General features: G+C 36.4%; 1 protein-coding gene across 7 annotated transcripts in view; it reads right to left on the reverse strand.

The window, feature by feature from the left end:
* spock1 (SPARC (osteonectin), cwcv and kazal like domains proteoglycan 1) overlaps positions 1-15,216 on the reverse strand; it is a 221,201-nt gene extending 205,985 nt beyond the window's left edge. For 2 of the 7 annotated variants that reach the window (XM_042737922.1, XM_042737921.1), the window contains exons 1-2: positions 15,032-15,216; positions 14,498-14,647 (exon numbers count right to left, since the gene is read on the reverse strand). In XM_042737922.1, the coding sequence (XP_042593856.1) occupies positions 14,498-14,647 (150 nt within the window). In that variant the 5' untranslated portion in view covers positions 15,032-15,216. The remainder of the gene's footprint in view (positions 1-14,497; positions 14,648-15,031) is intronic. The other 5 variants (XM_042737917.1, XM_042737920.1, XM_042737918.1 and 2 more) reach the window with 3 other exon arrangements.
* Positions 15,217-18,002: the final 2,786 nt, after the last annotated feature.

Below are 18,002 nucleotides of genomic sequence, written 5' to 3' on the forward strand. Positions count from 1 at the left end.
TATTTTTTTTAATATCACAAATTAAAAACAATGGCAGCAGTATTTTTACATATTTTAACCAATCTAGGCTCTTAACTAATTATTGTTTTGGTCCTCACAGTCCATCTCACTGCTTCTTTTGCACCCTTGCGTACTCTGCAAGGCCTCGGAGAGCAGCGCGAAACCCAAGCCTACTCTCTACCCTGCCTCAAAAACTCGCGGTTGCATCCTCCTTGGCCCCCACCTTGCTTCACCTATAAAAAACGCGTACGTTCGTTCCAGGATGGGGGTCCGAAGCGCTCCGACTGTCCTTGCACACGTTGGCCCCCCCTCCCTAAACGTTTCTGCGAAAAACCGCGCTTTTGTGCAACAGCTTCATTGTAGGCTACTGGTTCGGAAACCGTCCTTTATAAAAAAGAATATATCTCTTTGGATTTGAGATTTAGTCTTTGAACTTACAGTCTTTTTTATGGCCACCAAGAGTTGTAAACCCTCCAAGAGAAAGGAAAAAAATGAAAATCGCATCATACGACCCCTTTAACATATCCGGTCTGGTTTACTTGTTTCCCTGGGAACAGAATCATGTTTTCAGGGAATGAACCAAAGTCTGTTCACATCTCAGTTGTTAGATCAGTATGCACAATAATGTGTCTTTGACCTTCATAATATATGTTTTAATTATACTGTGTTGTGAATAAAATACAAATAATAAAAAAATAAAATAAAATAAAATTTCAATCTCCTCTCATTCTTTCTTACCTGCCTCAAAGTCACAGTCACACTGATGGGCCATTAGGGGACGGCCTTTTGTCTCTCAGGTGTGAATCACTAAATATTCATGAGCATTGTCACTTCCTCGCACATAGGCTTTCGATCACAAAACATGTCTTTAAAAATTTAAATCAATATATTTTTTCTTTTCTGAGAACAGAGTAAGCAGGAATGACTTTCACATCAATTTTGAAAGAAAATATTCAGCATACAAGACTGATTACTCAAAGGAAGACTTTTATTCAGAACTATTCAGTATGGGTTTTATGGCCTTATTTCAGCAATTTTTTTTTCCCTGCAACACTTACATGAATAAATTATATTATTATATATATATATATATATATATTATCTATATATGGTGTGTTGTGTGTGTGTGTGTGTGTGTGTGTGATATATATTATATTTTTTTTTTTTTTCTAAAAACATGCTAACAGTAACTCCATCTTGCTCCCATATTATGTTTTGCACAGTTTGTTGATGAATAAACAAAAAAAAAAAAAATGTGTTGGCAATAGTATGTTATAGTAGCTGACATAAGCACAAATGTCAGGCATGTCAACAACCTCGGCAAGGGCCCCAAAATCACCTCAGCCCGTGGGGTTTAACCACAAATCACGTCTGATGGACCAAAGAGAGAAACACCAGCAGGTTTTAGATTTCTGTTCAGAGTTTTGGGGTCAGTAAGCAGGGTTTTTTCTGCATAGAGGAGAGAAACACAGCCGTCCGTCAACAATATAAGCAGGTAGGCACGTGCACGCATTTACTGAATCGCAATTCATTAGGGCTTTAGTCAGAAGTGGACATATTTGGAGAAATACTGTATCTGTACAAATATTTACTTTATATTTCTTTACAAAAGACTGATCTTTTTCTGTGGGTCCTATGAGTTTCTGAATAAAGAGAATTTGCCATCGTGGATTCCCGGGGGAAATGTCACAGAATTTGCCAAATTTGGATTTGGATAAAACCAAGGTTAGGCATACATTAACAAATGCAACAGACTAGCGCCTGTGAATCCCCCACCCCCCCCCTCCCCCTCTTTTTTTTTTTTTTTTTTTTTTGTATTTTCTTTTTTCTCTCTTGCCCCCCTGTGTGTCCGACTGTCTCTCCGCCCCCTTCTCAGCGGACTGCTTACTTTTCAAGCAGCCGATTGATTTGATTGATTGACTTGATTGATTGAGCTTGCATTGATTGATTGATTGATTGGCGGTGTGTCTCCAGCTCTGTCAATAAAAGCATTCCCTCACACACATTAACTCCCAGGGGTCGACGGTATCACCAGCGTGACCAGCTTACTTTTACAGATCAGTGGCGACACCAGCGTGACCAGCTTTTACAGATCAGTGCGAAAGACACTAAAAAAACTCTGTCAATTTTTGTCACACAAATAAGTTTTATACATCATTCGAAACTGTTAGATATATAATTTTGTTTTTTTGTAAAAAAAAGAAAATAAACAGGGTGTGTGTTCTGTCATCTGTCTCCGCAAACTGCTTTTGAAACTCAGCGAATACATGACACACAGACATGTGTGCACCCACACTAGAGAGAATTGAAAGTGTTCTACTTTTAAATGAAGCCATGTTGAAAACAAATATTCTGTGATAAAGTAATCCCGTATGAAACCCACACGAGGTTCCAGTTTCTTCTCTGATCTAATTAATTTTTAATGTGACCACGCCCACGGATATTACTTGCGCTTTTGTGTTATAACAATTGTCCACATGAGACTTGCGGCATGTAAACGCCCACATCAGCTCCATGCACAAAGTGTGAGGATTCATCTAGTTCATCTCGGCTACTGTTCATTTCAGGGAGAAGACGAGAGGAATAACACACAATCTACCTCAGAATAAATATTGCTGTGATGGGAGTAATAATACAGATTTTTTCTTAGGAAAGGAAAAGGTTCGGAATGTGAAATGTGACAGATGTGGTCAGTAATGTTTATTTTTTCCATTAGTTTACGTGTTATTGTGGCATAAACTTGAACACATTTACTAAATGGGTTTTCCCCCAAACTATGAATATGTTTATCCCTGAATAAAATGTTTGAATTCGAGTGAAACATTTGAATATGACAGGCACTTCAATGTATCTAAATTTCTTACAATGCGATGATGATTTTTTTGTTCTATATATTATATAAAAATATGTTATAATAGTAGTTGTGTGTGTATGATGAATGCTACGTCTCTAAAAATTTAGACCAGGTTTATTATTAATAACTATGGGTTGCAAAATCTATGTTATAAATCTATTCTATATTTGTTTACCGTTCTATAAACAATAATAAATTAGTTTATCTGGTATAAAATGTCCTTTTACGATACTAAAAAGCATGCGTGGGTCTATGGACTACAAAATTCATACTATATATATATATATATATATTATATATATATATATATATATATATATATATGTGAGGTGTGTGTGTGTGTGTATATATGTGTGTGTGTGTTGTCATTTTTTTGTTGTTTGTGTTTTGGTTTTTTTTGTGATCAGAAACCTGCACCCCAGATGAAACGTGCTGACTTTCACTTGAGTCTCTTCAAACTGTTTTCCTCTGAGAGTGCTGTACCAACATTAGATGTTCAACTACAATGATATTCTATGGTAAAACAAGCTCCTTGACTACTGATGATGGTTATTTTTCATGAATCCATGGAAAGAAGCAGCAAACACTTAACAGGGTTTGTACAGAAACTGCTAAATGAAATTCCAGGACTTTCAAGGACCTTTCAAGCACTACTTTTTTTTTGGTTTTCAAGGACTAAAATCAGAGATCTTTCTTAAACTATTTTTGTTTATTATTTTTCAAATTAGTATTACACTAAAAAATAAACATATAAATGCAGCACAAAAGCATGCAATGATCTGGCAACTTCTAACATTTTAAAAGGATATTATGGCCAAAGTTAACACTTTCCGTATTCAAACTTTTTTTTCTGTTCATGAATATGATTGGACCTGAAGAATGAGCTGTATCATTAATTGTGGAAATTATGAGCTATATCACCACTTATCAACACTAGGGGGCTTTTGCGTGTGTGACAATACACTTAAGCTCACGAGATATACAGATAACTTGGTTACACTAGAATGAGACAATATTTTAATACTATTTTTTATATATATTTTTTTAAATGACAAAATATTTATCTTTTAATATCACAAATTAAAACAATGCAGTTGTATTTTTACATATTTTAACTAATCTAGGGCTCTAACTAATTATTGTTTTGGTAATCAAGTAAGATACTGATTATTTTGACAAATTGAGTAATCTGAAAGGATAGGAGAGAAAACAAACAAGCCTACTCTACACTGCTCAAAACTCGCGTTTGAATCATTCACTGGCAATTATTAAAAATATAAAAAGCGTAACGTTCGGTTAAAGCTTGTGCGTCAGAAGCACCAGACTGTCCCTTTGTCCTTGCAAAGTTGGAACTACCCAACTTTATAGAAACAGCGTTTGTGCCACAGATGCATTGTAGGCTACTGGTTCAGGAAACAGTCCTTTTATAAAGAATATATCTCTTTGGATTTGAGACTTTAGTCTTTGCAACTTTACAGATCTTTTTTATGCACCAAGAGCTTGTAACACTCCAAAGAGAAAGGAAAAAATGAAATCGCATCATACGACCCCTTTAAATATCAGGTATGGTTTACTTGTTTCACTTGCTGAACAGAATCTGTTTTTAGGAATGACTCAAAGTCTGTTCACATCTCGGTTGTTAGATCAGTATGCACAATAATGTGTCTTTGACCTTCATAATATATGTTTTAATTATACTGTGTTGTGAATAAATTACAAATAATAAAAAAAAATTATGTTAAATTATATTTTGTTTGTCCTCTCATTCTTTCTTACCTGCCTCAAAGTCACAGTCACACTGATGGGCCATTAGGGGAACATATTTTGTCTGTCAGGTGTGAATCCACTAAATATTCATGGAGCATTGTCACCTTCTTCGCACATGGGGGTCGATCACAAAACATGTTCTTTAAAAAATTTAAATCAATATATTTTTTCTGTGAACGAGTAAGCAGAATGACTTTCACATCATTTTGAAGTAAATATTCTAGCCTACAAGACTGATTACTCAAAAGACTTATTCAGAACTATTCAGGTCTATGGTTTTTATGGCCAGTATTTCAGCAAATGTTTTTTTTTCCCTGCAAAAACTTACCATGCATAATACTATAATATATAATATATAAAATGTATATATAAATATTATATATATATATTTATATATATTATATAGATATATATATCTATATATATATATGTGGGTGTGTGTGGGTGTGTGTGTGTGAGTGTGTGTGTGTGTGTTGTTGTATATATTATTTTTTTTTTTCTAAAAAAATGCTAACAATGTACATCCATCCTTGCTCCCATATTATATCTTAGCACAGTTTGTGCTGCATAAAAAAAAAAAAAAAATGTGTGTGGCCACATAGTCAATAGTATGTTATAAGTAGCTGAAATAAGCACAAATGTCAGGGCATGTCAAAACATCTCAAGGGTCACATAATCACCTCAGTCGGGTTGTGGGTTATCACTGTCTGATGGACCAAAGAGAGAAACACCAGCAGGTTTTAGATTTCTGTTCAGAGTTTTGGGGTCAGTAAGCAGGGTTTTTTCTGCATAGAGAAATTATGAGTGCAAGCCGTTCTCATAAAACCATACTCAGAACGAGGTAGTCATGTGCAAGCATTACTGAATAGCATCCATTAGGGCTTTTAGTCCAGAAGTGGACATATTTGGAGAAATACTGATATCTTTACACCTATTTACCTTTTATTTCTTTACAAAGACTGATCTTTTCTGTATTTTCTTGTGGTTTTTCTATGATTTCTGTAATTTGGCAGTATTTGATTTCGTGTGTTATGTGTCGGAATTTGACAAGATTTTGGATAGTTTTGGATGGGTGTAGGTAATTGTAGTTCATTTCAATTTGCAACAGACTAGCGCCTGTGAATATTGTGATGTATTAATATTATTTATAATATTTGTATATGAATCGTGCATTTTTGTGTGTGTCGTTGTTTGCACAGATGCGCGGTTTTGTTTACTATGTTTATTATAAAGTGCTAGTGTGGCTAGTTGTGTTTTCAGCCTCTGCTGCCTCAATATATGAGTAGTTAAATAAAAAAATATATATCTAGTGCTGTTATGGTAGTTTCTTCATGGGTGTTTTTTACTGTTTCATTTGAGAAAAACTTTTGTCATATCATTTTGGGTTTTAAAAGGAAATTGGAGGGTTTTTATAGCAACTTGAAAAATTAATGTTCGAGTTAAATTGACATTGACATTAGTAATGTTTGTTTTTTAAAGGGGATATGTGTGTTTTAATGAATTCTGAAGGGTCATGTGACACTGAAGGCTGGAGTAATGATGCTGAAAATTCTTATTTATCACAGGAATAAATCACATTTTAAAATTTAAATAACATTTAAATAATATTTTACAATATTAATATTTTACTGTATGTTCGATCAAATACATGCAGCCTTGGTGAGCAAAAGAGACTTTAAAAAAATGAGCAAACGAGACTTAAAACCTACTTTGCTGCCAACCTTAATCTTTTGTGTATCATAGGTACATCTGAGCGCACCTGTGATTTTGACATTTTATCTATAACATAGGCTTCCATAGAATGGAAATGACTATAGTTCCAAACTCAGTCTTTCTTTCTTCAGAAGTGAAATCTGTCCTTGCAGCTCTCTCACTTCATCCCTCTGTTCTCATCATGCACACATTCACGGAACATGCTCAGCACAGTCATCATAGTCCCAGCTGTGAGCACTCAGTGTAATACCGTCTGTCAGCACACACATACACACACACACACACAGATCATTCCCGTGGGTTTACACACCGGCCTCCTATTACAGTCATGTTCCCTCAGCAATTCTGTTCAGGTTCTTTCTGCCCAGTCTAATGAATAACAAATTAATAGAAAACAGCCTTCGGAGTATCGCGCAGGATTCAGCGTCTCACACACACACACACACACAGACACACAAATACACACACACACACTTGCCAAAGGTAGAAGGAACCAAATATAAAATAGCACAGCTAGATGCAAAAACTATGTCTGGTTTTTGTTGATTTGGATTTATGATGACGGTTCTAATGACGGCAGAACGATATGGCTGCTGATTTAGGCAGGTGTGGTGCGTGGTTTGTGTGCGTGTGTGTGTGTGTGCGTGTGTGTGCGTGTGTGTGTGTGTGTGTGTGTGTGTGTTGCAGGGCTGATTTCACGGCTGACGGAGCACAGGGTCAGTATGTGTCAAAGAAAGTGAATGAGAACGAGAGAAAGAGACAGAGAGAGAAGGGGGAAGGGAAGTCAGACGTAGGACAAAGGAGAAGATGTCAGAAAAGGGCTCCACGTCGGCTCCTTAAACCTGCTGGTCCTCAACAAGGAGCCAGTAACATCAGAAAGCAGAGAGCAGGTCAGTAACTTAAAACCACAAAAACTCAAACCTCTCTCATTATAAACAGCCAATCTGAATACATTTAAAGTGCTTGACACTTTGCTCAGAGGTGCTGTGCGATTTGCTTTCAGTCGACCGGCACTCAATTCCTATTTTTGTCATGCAGTAAATCTACTCAACTCCAGCCACTCTATTTTCACCTTTCGTCTGAATTAAAATAAATTTATTTACAAATTTCATGCTTTTGAATTGTTTACTACTCGCTGGGATTGAAGAATGCAATACCTGAATTTAAATTGAGGCAGTAAACAGAATGCTGTTTGAATTTGAATGTAAGTAAAATTATAGTAATTTGAAATTCAAATAAATTGTTATTCTGCAATAAAACAATAAAAGAAAAGATACAATAATAGACAGTATAAAACAATACAACAAATCAAATGATAGAACAATAAACAGAACAATGAGTGGATGAGTAGGTGGATGGAACAACAGATAGAAAATAGATAGAACAGTAGATGATGATTGAACGATAGAACAATAAATAGAATGATGGGATAGATGGTATGGATGGATGGATTGGATGGATCAATAGATAGAACGATAGAAATGATAGAACAACAGATAGAATGATAGAAGAATGGATGGATGGATGGATGGATGGAACAATAAAATGGTTGGATGTATGTCAAACAACAGAAGGATAAAACAGAATGATGGATAACACAATAAAAAGATACAACGATAAACAGAACAACAAACCAATTTCAAACAATAAATCAAACAATAGGAAAAAATGGATGGATGTAACAATAGAAAGATACAATGATAAACAGAACAGCATATAAATTAAACAATAGAACAATGGACGGATGGATGGATGGATTGGATATAATGGAATAATTCTTCATTTCCCCAGAAGCCTTGCCTACGTTAAACTTTTCTGAATTGCAATTGACTTTTCTTTAAGAGCTTTGTTGTTATGTGGTATGTAAAATATTTTTTGTTGAGTATGTTAGTGTTTTTTTTTTTGTAATAAATCCCAATTTACTAATGAAATTTGTCTGAAATTGCGTTTATTAACGTCTACACCTTCCCCAACCCTAATCAATAATGCAAAAACAGTAATGCAAAAATAATTATTATTGTTCAGCATGACAAAAAATTATGCTATATTGATGTGTGCATGCCCAGGAGCTGCAGCTGTATTCAAACCACAAATCGAACAAGAGAGTAGATTAACTTTGGTAGACTTAAACTTGAAAAATGGTGTGTTCCACAGTTGTAATAAAATATGTTCTAAATTTTCATTCATGTTCTTTTCTTGCTTTAAGTAAATATGAAAAGATGATTGGTCCAAGTGCCACTTTAACAGAGGCAATACAGGGATCTGTCATTAAAGATAAAATAAATAAAAAAAGTTATTTATTGTTGAATTTCTTTAAAAATTACCAAATTTTTGTTTCATACCAAAAAGTAGCCTGCTCTGTCTTGTCTGTCGGTGTGTTGTCAGTTTCCTATTTGCTCTGCGATTTATTTTTCACTGTGTGAGAACGTGTAGCGTGAGAGCGGCATTGTTTGTCGGCGATAGGTGGGTCTTTGCGAATGGTCAATTCAGTAAATTTCTCTTGCTGTCATTTCAATTCAAATTTCAATCTATCCCCCGTGAGTTAAGGCCAGTTCAACACAAATTCTAAATAATTAACTGAAACAGAGATAGTTCCTCAATTCTGAAATTTGCCCCACGCGCTGGAACCCTACTACCAGTACTCAGAGGGTAGGTAATGTAGTAATGTAGTCAGCTGGGTCATTATTCATCTCTGAAGTGACTGGAAATGCAGGTCTGACCCGAGAGAGGTTCACAGATCCTCCGCACTGACGTCAGCACTATTTCCTTTGAAAAGGAGCAACAGAAAGCAAAACTGAACCAGAAACAGAAAGACAGAAACTCTTAAGACTCAGAATCCCAGTGATTACAGTAAATCACAAGCCGCCTTACCTCTGGAGAACAATAGAGCATCAACAAAACCAAAATTTCCAGCCTCTCCTCTGCTGTCCTCAGCGCCCCTCTCGTTTAGACGGTGAGCAGTTTCTCAGTAATGAGGCTCATTTACATGGCAGTCACAGCGGCCCCAGAGGATCCATACCACACACACACATACACAAGGTCTCTCTCATGATTGTGCCCTTTGAGCTCTCTCATAAATGACTTAAAAGGACCACCGAATCGAATCAAACTGAACTGTACAGTCAGTATAACGCCTCCTGAATTTGCACTTTTCAAATGATCAAATGATGGTTAGATCTCTGACGTCCAAATTCAGCTGTTTTTAACTCTGGCAAACAATTGATTTTTGCATTCAAAACTCATTTTAATGATGACTTTATGAATCCCATACACCTAAATCAATGACAAAATAATATTTCCATCCTTTAACAACACACCGCTGCACAGCACAAACCTAAAGCATTTCATTAATGAGATTTTAAAAAATCAGACCTCCTGTTCACATCCAGACTTTCCTGCTGTAACCTCACCTCTACTGTCCAACCACATCCAATACCCATCAGCCTTTAGCAAGGATAGTCAGTCCTTCATTCCTAAAAAAACAACTTGACAAGGTCAATTTTCTTTCCTGTGTTGATGTGTTTCCTGTTGAAACAGGAAGTTTGGGCAGAACATATTGTGAGATGACTCATGAAAAATATTTATTCAGTTTTCCCAGAGGAGAAAGACTGAATTTTTAATGTTTAAATCTGCTGCAAGTTAATCTTGTCAACTTATGAGTACACTAGCATACAAATGAACTAAAAGCTACAGACACTGACTGGTCTTTAAAAAGTAAAGGTTATGATTAGAAGCAAAAAGAGTTTTATGCTGCATGAAACGCCATGAGCTTCATCATTCTTTTGCAAATCATCCACGTACTGGTGCTTCAAAAAACTGAGGACAACTTCATTTGTGTTCTGTTAACAAACATCACCTTGAACTAAATGAGTGCTGCAGTGATGACGCATTTTTGTAAACCAACCTGGGAGTTTGCATCACCGTTTCCCTCAACAATAATCCAATAGGATTTTACCATTAGCTTTTGGATTATTGCAGAAAATAAACTGTGGGACCAACAAAATTTTTATTCTTATACAGTTTGTTCATCAATCTTCACAAATTAACATAACGTTTATGAATCTTGAAGCCTAAATAAAATTGCCTAGATAAACGTAGGCTTTAAATGAAGAATAACAAGGTCACATGACTTTGACGTCACCAAATACAAGTCCATAATCCATAATAATGCTTCCTCAAGTAAAAAAGTTCATCCCCTATTGTCCTCTCACATCAAAATCAACCCACATATTTGCTTAGAACTATTTAGGTGTTTGATCTGTGCACATCTCTCTCCTAATTCAGACCAGATTACTTTTTCTCTGGAGAAAGCAATATTATGGATAGAGGACTCATATTTTAGCAATGGTTTGCAGTTGAAAATGTCTTAATGATGGATTTGTTTCTTACAAACACAAAGCTTTTGGACTTGAGTCATGTGGATTCAAACAGCTGTTTTTATCAGCAGTTTGGACTCTCATTCTGATGGCACCCATTCACTGCAGAGGGCCTATTGCTGAGCAAGTTAATGCCAAAAGTGAATGGAAAAACAATACTGAATCAAACCTGCTCAGCCAGAGCACTGCATTAGACAGGCCTACACAGATTTCACAACGACCTTTAAAACGACCACTAATTTCAGGCTTCTGACTATTACTGGAACAGAAAGCCTTTCAAAATGTGTGTGTGTACAGTATGTGTTTAAAAATGTCTTTCTGCACTAGATCCTCAGGAAACCTTCAGTTTAAAGCTTTTAAACCGTGGGCTCAACACTACCTGTCATCTCTCACCCTACAGATTGATGGAGCTTGTGGAGTTATTACACACATTCACACCACACACACTCACACGTACACAAATAAAGAGCAACACATTATGACGTATCTACCACACAATGGTAGGAATGTGTGACAAAGCTTTTGCATAGCATTTACACTACTGTAGAAATATTAGAAAAGGACTGCTTTGCAATAAACAGTATGTATATATATATAGTCAATTTACATTTTACAATGTATTTATATATAGTCAATTTACAACAGGGTGGAGCGTTCAGAATTTAATTGAAGATTTTTTTTGAGTTCCAGTTCAATTCCTGAATTTTAATTGAGACAGCAAACAGGATGCAGAATTGCAATTTAAATTTGAATTGAAGGAAGTACAACTGACATGCAAAATGCAGAATGCAAAAAACTGTAAGTAACTAGAAAAGGAAGGTTTGTCAAGACAAACTTTACATTATGGCTTGACAAAGCCTTGTTTGAAAGTTTAAATAAAAAGGTCATTAAGTCTTTAAGTCTGAAAGTTTTATGCACTGAAAAAAACAGTGTAGAAACTATTTTCAATCAGAAACTGCTAGTGAATTTTACAAATAATTACAAAGAAGCAGTAACATGAAATTTAATGTTACATTTTTAAGTAGAAAAACTGTAAATAAATAAATAAAGAAAAATGTACACAATAAAGAATAATATTTGTTAAAATATTATTTAATTTTATTTTATTTATTTTATTTACTTTTTTTGTAAAATGTACTTCAATAACCTTTAACTTATAACTTTGGGTGAAAAATTACGCTGCAGGGTTTTTTTTTTTTTTTTTTTTTTTTTTTTGTACAATTTTGTAAAAAAAGGGTATATACACATCCTCATATTAATAAATAAACTTATTATGCGTCAGGGTGAAAGAACACTTCATTTCCCATAATTAAATTTCTTTAGAACTGCAATTCAGACAAATACAATTAATAATTGTACTTCAACCTCCTGTAGTGCATTAATTCAATTTAGATTCACGCTAATGAATTCTTAAATTCCATTTCTTCACCCAGTAAGTTTAATAATGCAACTTCTGCTCTTATATAAAGCGAATCTGGCTTTGTACTGATGCCAGACATCAATAGCATGATTTTTTGCTGTGTGTCCTCCAAATAAAAAGTGAAAAGGACATGAAGTGCCTTTAATGTGTACAGTATTTAATTTGCCCGCTTATCTAAAAATACTATTACCATATGGCTATTTAATACATTAACCAATTGCGCATTGATTTTTCAGGAAAAAATTGTGATCACATACCAAGATGTAAGATGTCGGTCATTCCGCCCACCCATAATGATTTTTCCAGTATTGGCGGCTGTTCAGTGTGAACCATATGAGCGTGTGTATGTGTGTGTGTTCATTTATGTGCTAACGTCCTTGTCACCTTCCTTTTCAAAGCGTCTCTCACCGCATCAGCATTCATAATATCACCTCTCATTAACACAGAAAAAATTACTGACACAGAGGGAAAGAGGCAGAGATAAAGAATGAGAGGAGAGAGAGATGCATAGCGAAAGAGGAGAGGCATGAAGAGACTCTTCATTTCACCTCCTGCAAATCACTTTCATCCATATAAAGAGCCTCTGAATCTCACTCCCCATATGGATCCCACAGCTGAGACCCTCCGAACACACTTATGGACAGGCTTGCTCCTCGTTTCCAGATCTCAGTCTCTCCGGTGTGGATTACACAACACATGCACGCTACGCACAGTCTGCATCCCAATTGGCATACTTTGACTGCATTCTAAAGCTATGCACATCACTGCTGAAGTTTACGGGCAGTATTGGGACTCACTACAAGAAGACTGTAACCACATATTCAGGATTTAGGAACCAAATGTGCTCTTTTATGAATCTGATATTAAAAAACTTGCAAAATCGGATTCCTCTGTGTTTAAGGTGGTTATTCTGGCATGGGATAAAAAAATAATAATAAGTACACTGTGCTGAGTATTATATTGCATAATAAAATGTGTTCAACTTAACTTTCCATGGTTTCCAACACAAAAACACTGTGCTGAGTATTATATTGCATAATAAAATGTGTTCATTTTTCTTCTTTCACCAATAGTTTTTATAATGTATAATTGTGAGATATAAATTCTGAACTATTTTTTTCTCAAAATTCTGGGTTTACATCTCACAATTCTGTTTTGTTTTATTTTCGGCTACAGAATAAAAAATGGCAATTGCGACTTTTTATCAAAGAATGTATACTTTTTTCACAGTTCTGATGGAAAAAAAAGTCATAGACTTAGTATCTCAGAATTCTGACTTTTTTTCTCAGAATTCTGAGTTTATACTCTCAGTTCTGTTTATTGTTTCCATTATGGACTAAATTAATTGCAACTTTTTAACTCACAATTCTTATTTTTTCAGAGTTCTGAGGAAGAAAAAGGTCATAATGGTGAAACAAATTCAGAATTATGACATTTTTCTTGGTTTCCATCTCACCAATATTTTTCCTCTATAGAATAAAAATGGTAATTGTGATTTCTTATGTCCCAATTCTTACTTTTTTCCAATGCTGAATTTATATCTCATAATTCAGAGAAAAAAATTAATATGCAATATAAAGATTTGCAAGAAAGAAAAAAAAAATTTTTATTCCATGGCAGAAACAAGCTTCCATAGTTTATGGCCCTGGTACAAAATCATAAAACAAGTACAGTTTAACCACAACTAACAACTTTCTTGATGTCTATAGCACTAGCATACATTTGAAAAGATCTCACAATTCCCTGCCAATTTTTATTTTCTTCAGCTTTTCAAATCTAACAGCTCTCGTGCTATTATGTGTTCAGACATCATTTGACCTACTGCCGTTTGCATACTATATAGCTAGTAGATAAGTGTCCATAATCATCCTCTACAATTTCTTGACAGGTTGTGAGTAATATATTCACCTGAAAAAGCACAAAAAATACTACCTAACAGTAATTTTAAGGTATTTTATGCTTGCCTACTACATAGTAGGAATGGTAGACAAATGTAAATACAGCCCAACACAGACAAGCTCATACCCATATCCATTGTTTTGAAGTGTATTATGAACACTAAACAACCCCTAACCCTAAAATACACCTTTTGACATCACATACTTTAATTAACAAACTATTTTGCCAATTTATGAAGCTTTTGGCTTGTAGCAAATCCAACAAAATGATGTTCGGTAAGCTTTGCTGTTCTTCAGGGGATATTTAGAGAAATCCCAAGCAGGCTTAAAAAACACAAAGACCTTCCTTTGACTTTTGTTTCTAAATTAAGCTAATTATAATGACTACAAGACCTTTGAGGGGACATTTGACTGCAAAATAGGCACACAAGTGTCCCAGCAGAAGAAGGAAATACAGCGAAAAACTCACGTCGCGGAATTTGTTCCAGTATTTGCTCTTGTCGTACTGGGACACGGTGCTCATCCACTTATCATTGTCCAGAGGATTTCCGTCACTGCTGCCGGTAACGGACACCGTCAGAACCACCAGAGACACGAACAGACCGGCACTCAGCATCATCTGGAGGAGAAAGAGAAAAAGAGAGCAGGGGACATTATCGACGGGGCACTTGAGGTAAAGACGTCAAGCCTTTTTGAGTTTGAGAGGACTTCGTTTTAAACACGCCCAAAATATAAGATATTAAAAAGCTCACTGTCTGATTCTTATCCAATAAACAACTCTAGAGCCTCACAAGAAGGGCGCGGATTATTTCTGGATTATAAATCCGATGAATATGTCCATCTGATATGATTAACCGTCCCTGAGGACTGAGAAGAAAATCTGACAACGGACTTTAACGGTTCGCGCTTTCCGCGTGCGGCTCCTTCAGCGCGAGCTCCACTGGCGTCTGCGTTAATTTGGCTTCATTTGATACAGACGTTATTCATCATTCGCTTCACTCACCTCAAGACGGGACGGTCCTCTGCTCCCGAGCGGGTGACTGGAGACCGAGCGGGAACGTTAAGTATCCGAGACACGGGAGGGTAAGTGAGTGAGTGAGTTTCCTCAGATCCTCGCAGCTGCTACACTGAACACAACCGTGAGAAACGGACCCGTGTAACGGAACGGTGAGCGACTCCGCCCACTTTCCCTCGCGCGCTCTCTCTCTCTCTCTCTCTCTTCTCCACATTGAGCGACGCGACGCCACAAATAATAATCACGTGACTCAAGCTCTAATAACTGAACCAAACGCAGCTGTTGGAATTATCAAAACCTTTCTATTATAACGTCAAGTTTGCAGTTTTGTCGCATCGCTCACACATAAACTGCGTCCCAAATGACGCACTATACATTATGCACTTTCCAACATTGCACACTTATTTAAGTGCATCATCCGGGTAAAGTGCACTTTTTCTATTTGGAATTTTCAGTGTGAACGCACTACTCTACGCACTATTTATACTACAAATCGTCATACAATCGTGCATAAGTATGGGATTTGGGACGCACCAAGTCTTTCAGTCTCATAAATGATGTAGAACAAAGGGAGTGGTGCATTCACTCGGGAACAAACGCGGAGGTTGGGCTGTGCTGGAGGTAATACGCAGGTGTTGACTTTAAGTTGTAAAACATCCAGTGCTGTGCGGAGGGAATCAATACGCGCTCCCTGATCACTGCTAACAAATTAAAACCAGCCTCGGTTTTCATTTGGAATCGGCCTGTAATGGCTCTGAGCTGCCCTCTGTCCACTGCAGTGAATTCAGCTGCGGGGAGAGAGAGAGAGCGATGGGAATATTAGCTCATTTTTAATTAAAGAGAATAAATAAAATCAATGGATTAAGCTCATTAGAAGTAAACATAACGGCGCGAGACGGATATTAGGCGTTCCCCAATGAGGGAGCTGTCCGTTCAGCACCACTACACTTACACAAAGAACCCGCTTCTAGTGTATACGCCTTGTTTTACTGTTTTTCTTGAATGTGCGACGATTCCGATTGGTAAATAATTAGAAGAATAACAAAGTGCTGTAAATGTGCATCGTGTACATCGTGATAATATATTGAAATAATATTATAAACACTGCTTTGGAATTATAAACATAAGGGATTAAAATAACTAATCCAGCAAACAGGAAACGTTCTCAGAACGTTCTGGTAAAGTTCTCTCATAGTTATAAACTAACATTCTTCCGATATTGTTAACACAAGATTATTTAAAGTTATCTGGGCCGCGTTGATCGTAGCTCTATTGGTTTCAATGGGTCTGCGATGTACTTAAACTCACACGATGCTTTTGGGAAACGCACCCATGGTCTTTAATAACGTTCTTAAAGTGTAAGCACAAAAACATTATTTCTATGCATTATGGAACGTTTTTGGTTGGATGCTTATGTGTTTAGGGACTATTTAAAAGTATCATTCCCATAATGTTTGGAAGAAAAAAAAAAGACTGTTTCCTGAATGTTGTCTTTAACGTTCACAAAAACCTCTGAAACTAGTTAAAAAAAAACATAACCTAACCCGCAAAATTACTAATGAAGAAATAATCTTTTGAGACTCATTCCACAAAATGGGTGCCTTTTTAAAACTATAAAAGGTTTAAATCATTCCATTCCAACAAATCCAACATAATATAACGAAGTGATAATAAGAGGAGACACTTACTTTGGGAAAGTCATGGCCTAGTGATTAGAGAGTTTGACTCCTAACCCTAAGGTTGTGGGTTCGAGTCTCAGGCCGGCAATACAACGACTGAGGTGCCCTTGAGCAAGGCACTGAACCCCCAACTGCTCCCCGGGCGGCGCAGCATAAATGGCTGCCCACTGCTCCGTGTGTGTGTTCACTGCTGTGTGTGTGCACTTTGAATGGGTTAAATGCAGAGCACAGATTCTGAGTAAGGGGTCACCATACTTGGCTGTATGTCACGTCACTTACTTGTCCTTGAAGAGTTCATAGCCTGAAAGGAGGGTGGTAATATGCCTGTTATATGAATTTGTTCATTTATTTTTTATTCTGTATGGTATTGTATGATAGCAGGGCTGACATGCAACCTGGAGAAAAGGCACTAAGCTTTTTTATGCACTAAAATGTAAAGCAAGGAAAAAAGCTAAAGATATATAGCCACCTCTGAGGTAGATAAGAGCTGCATTAATCTGGCTTTTATGCAGCATTGAATCTGTACACAGAATATGTAGCAGCCTTAACTCAATTGTGTAAAGACCATTTAGAGAGCTCTACTTAAATACATCATGCTGGACATTTTAAAAACAACTTAATGCAATATAATTTATCAATAAATGCATTGTAATGGAACTAATGACAGTTGTGTGTGCATTAGTGCATCAGCACTACAGTCACACAAACTCAAAGTCTTGTTGTGACTGGTTAAATGTTTGTGTTGGTGGTAAATAAAAGTTGACGGTTCTAACCTTGCAGAGGGCTGATTCATGAGTTGTCATCAGTAAAACACTGAATGTCTTGTGGCTAGACACTCATGGACACGAGACAGTTTCTCTGTGTCAAGCAGAGCTGTATGTGTGTGTGTGTGTGTGTGTGTGTGTGTGTGTGTGTGTGTGTGTGTGTGTGTGTGTGTGTGTGTGGGTGTGTGTGTTTGTGTGTTAAATTTATTCCGTTCCACTCCATTGGCTTAATCCTGTTAATGTTAAGTGGCAATATTTTAAAGTGGGTAATGCAGGTCAGTATGGGTGATGCAGGTCAGTATGGTTTTGATTATGTGCTGTTAACATTTTACTCTTTTTAAAGTGTTAAGAGTGTGAAAATCCCCATCAGCCAAAGCCAAGATATTGACAAAGCTGAAATCCGCATGATGTATTTGAGAAATCCAGCTGAATGACATGCAGACGAGAGATGCATTAAATTGTAAATGAGAGAAACGCTGAGTGCACTCACAACAGATAATTTTAATTGAAAACTTT

This window comes from Cyprinus carpio, chromosome B14, assembly GCF_018340385.1.
Source record: "Cyprinus carpio isolate SPL01 chromosome B14, ASM1834038v1, whole genome shotgun sequence".
NCBI classification, from domain to species: Eukaryota; Metazoa; Chordata; class Actinopteri; order Cypriniformes; family Cyprinidae; genus Cyprinus; species Cyprinus carpio.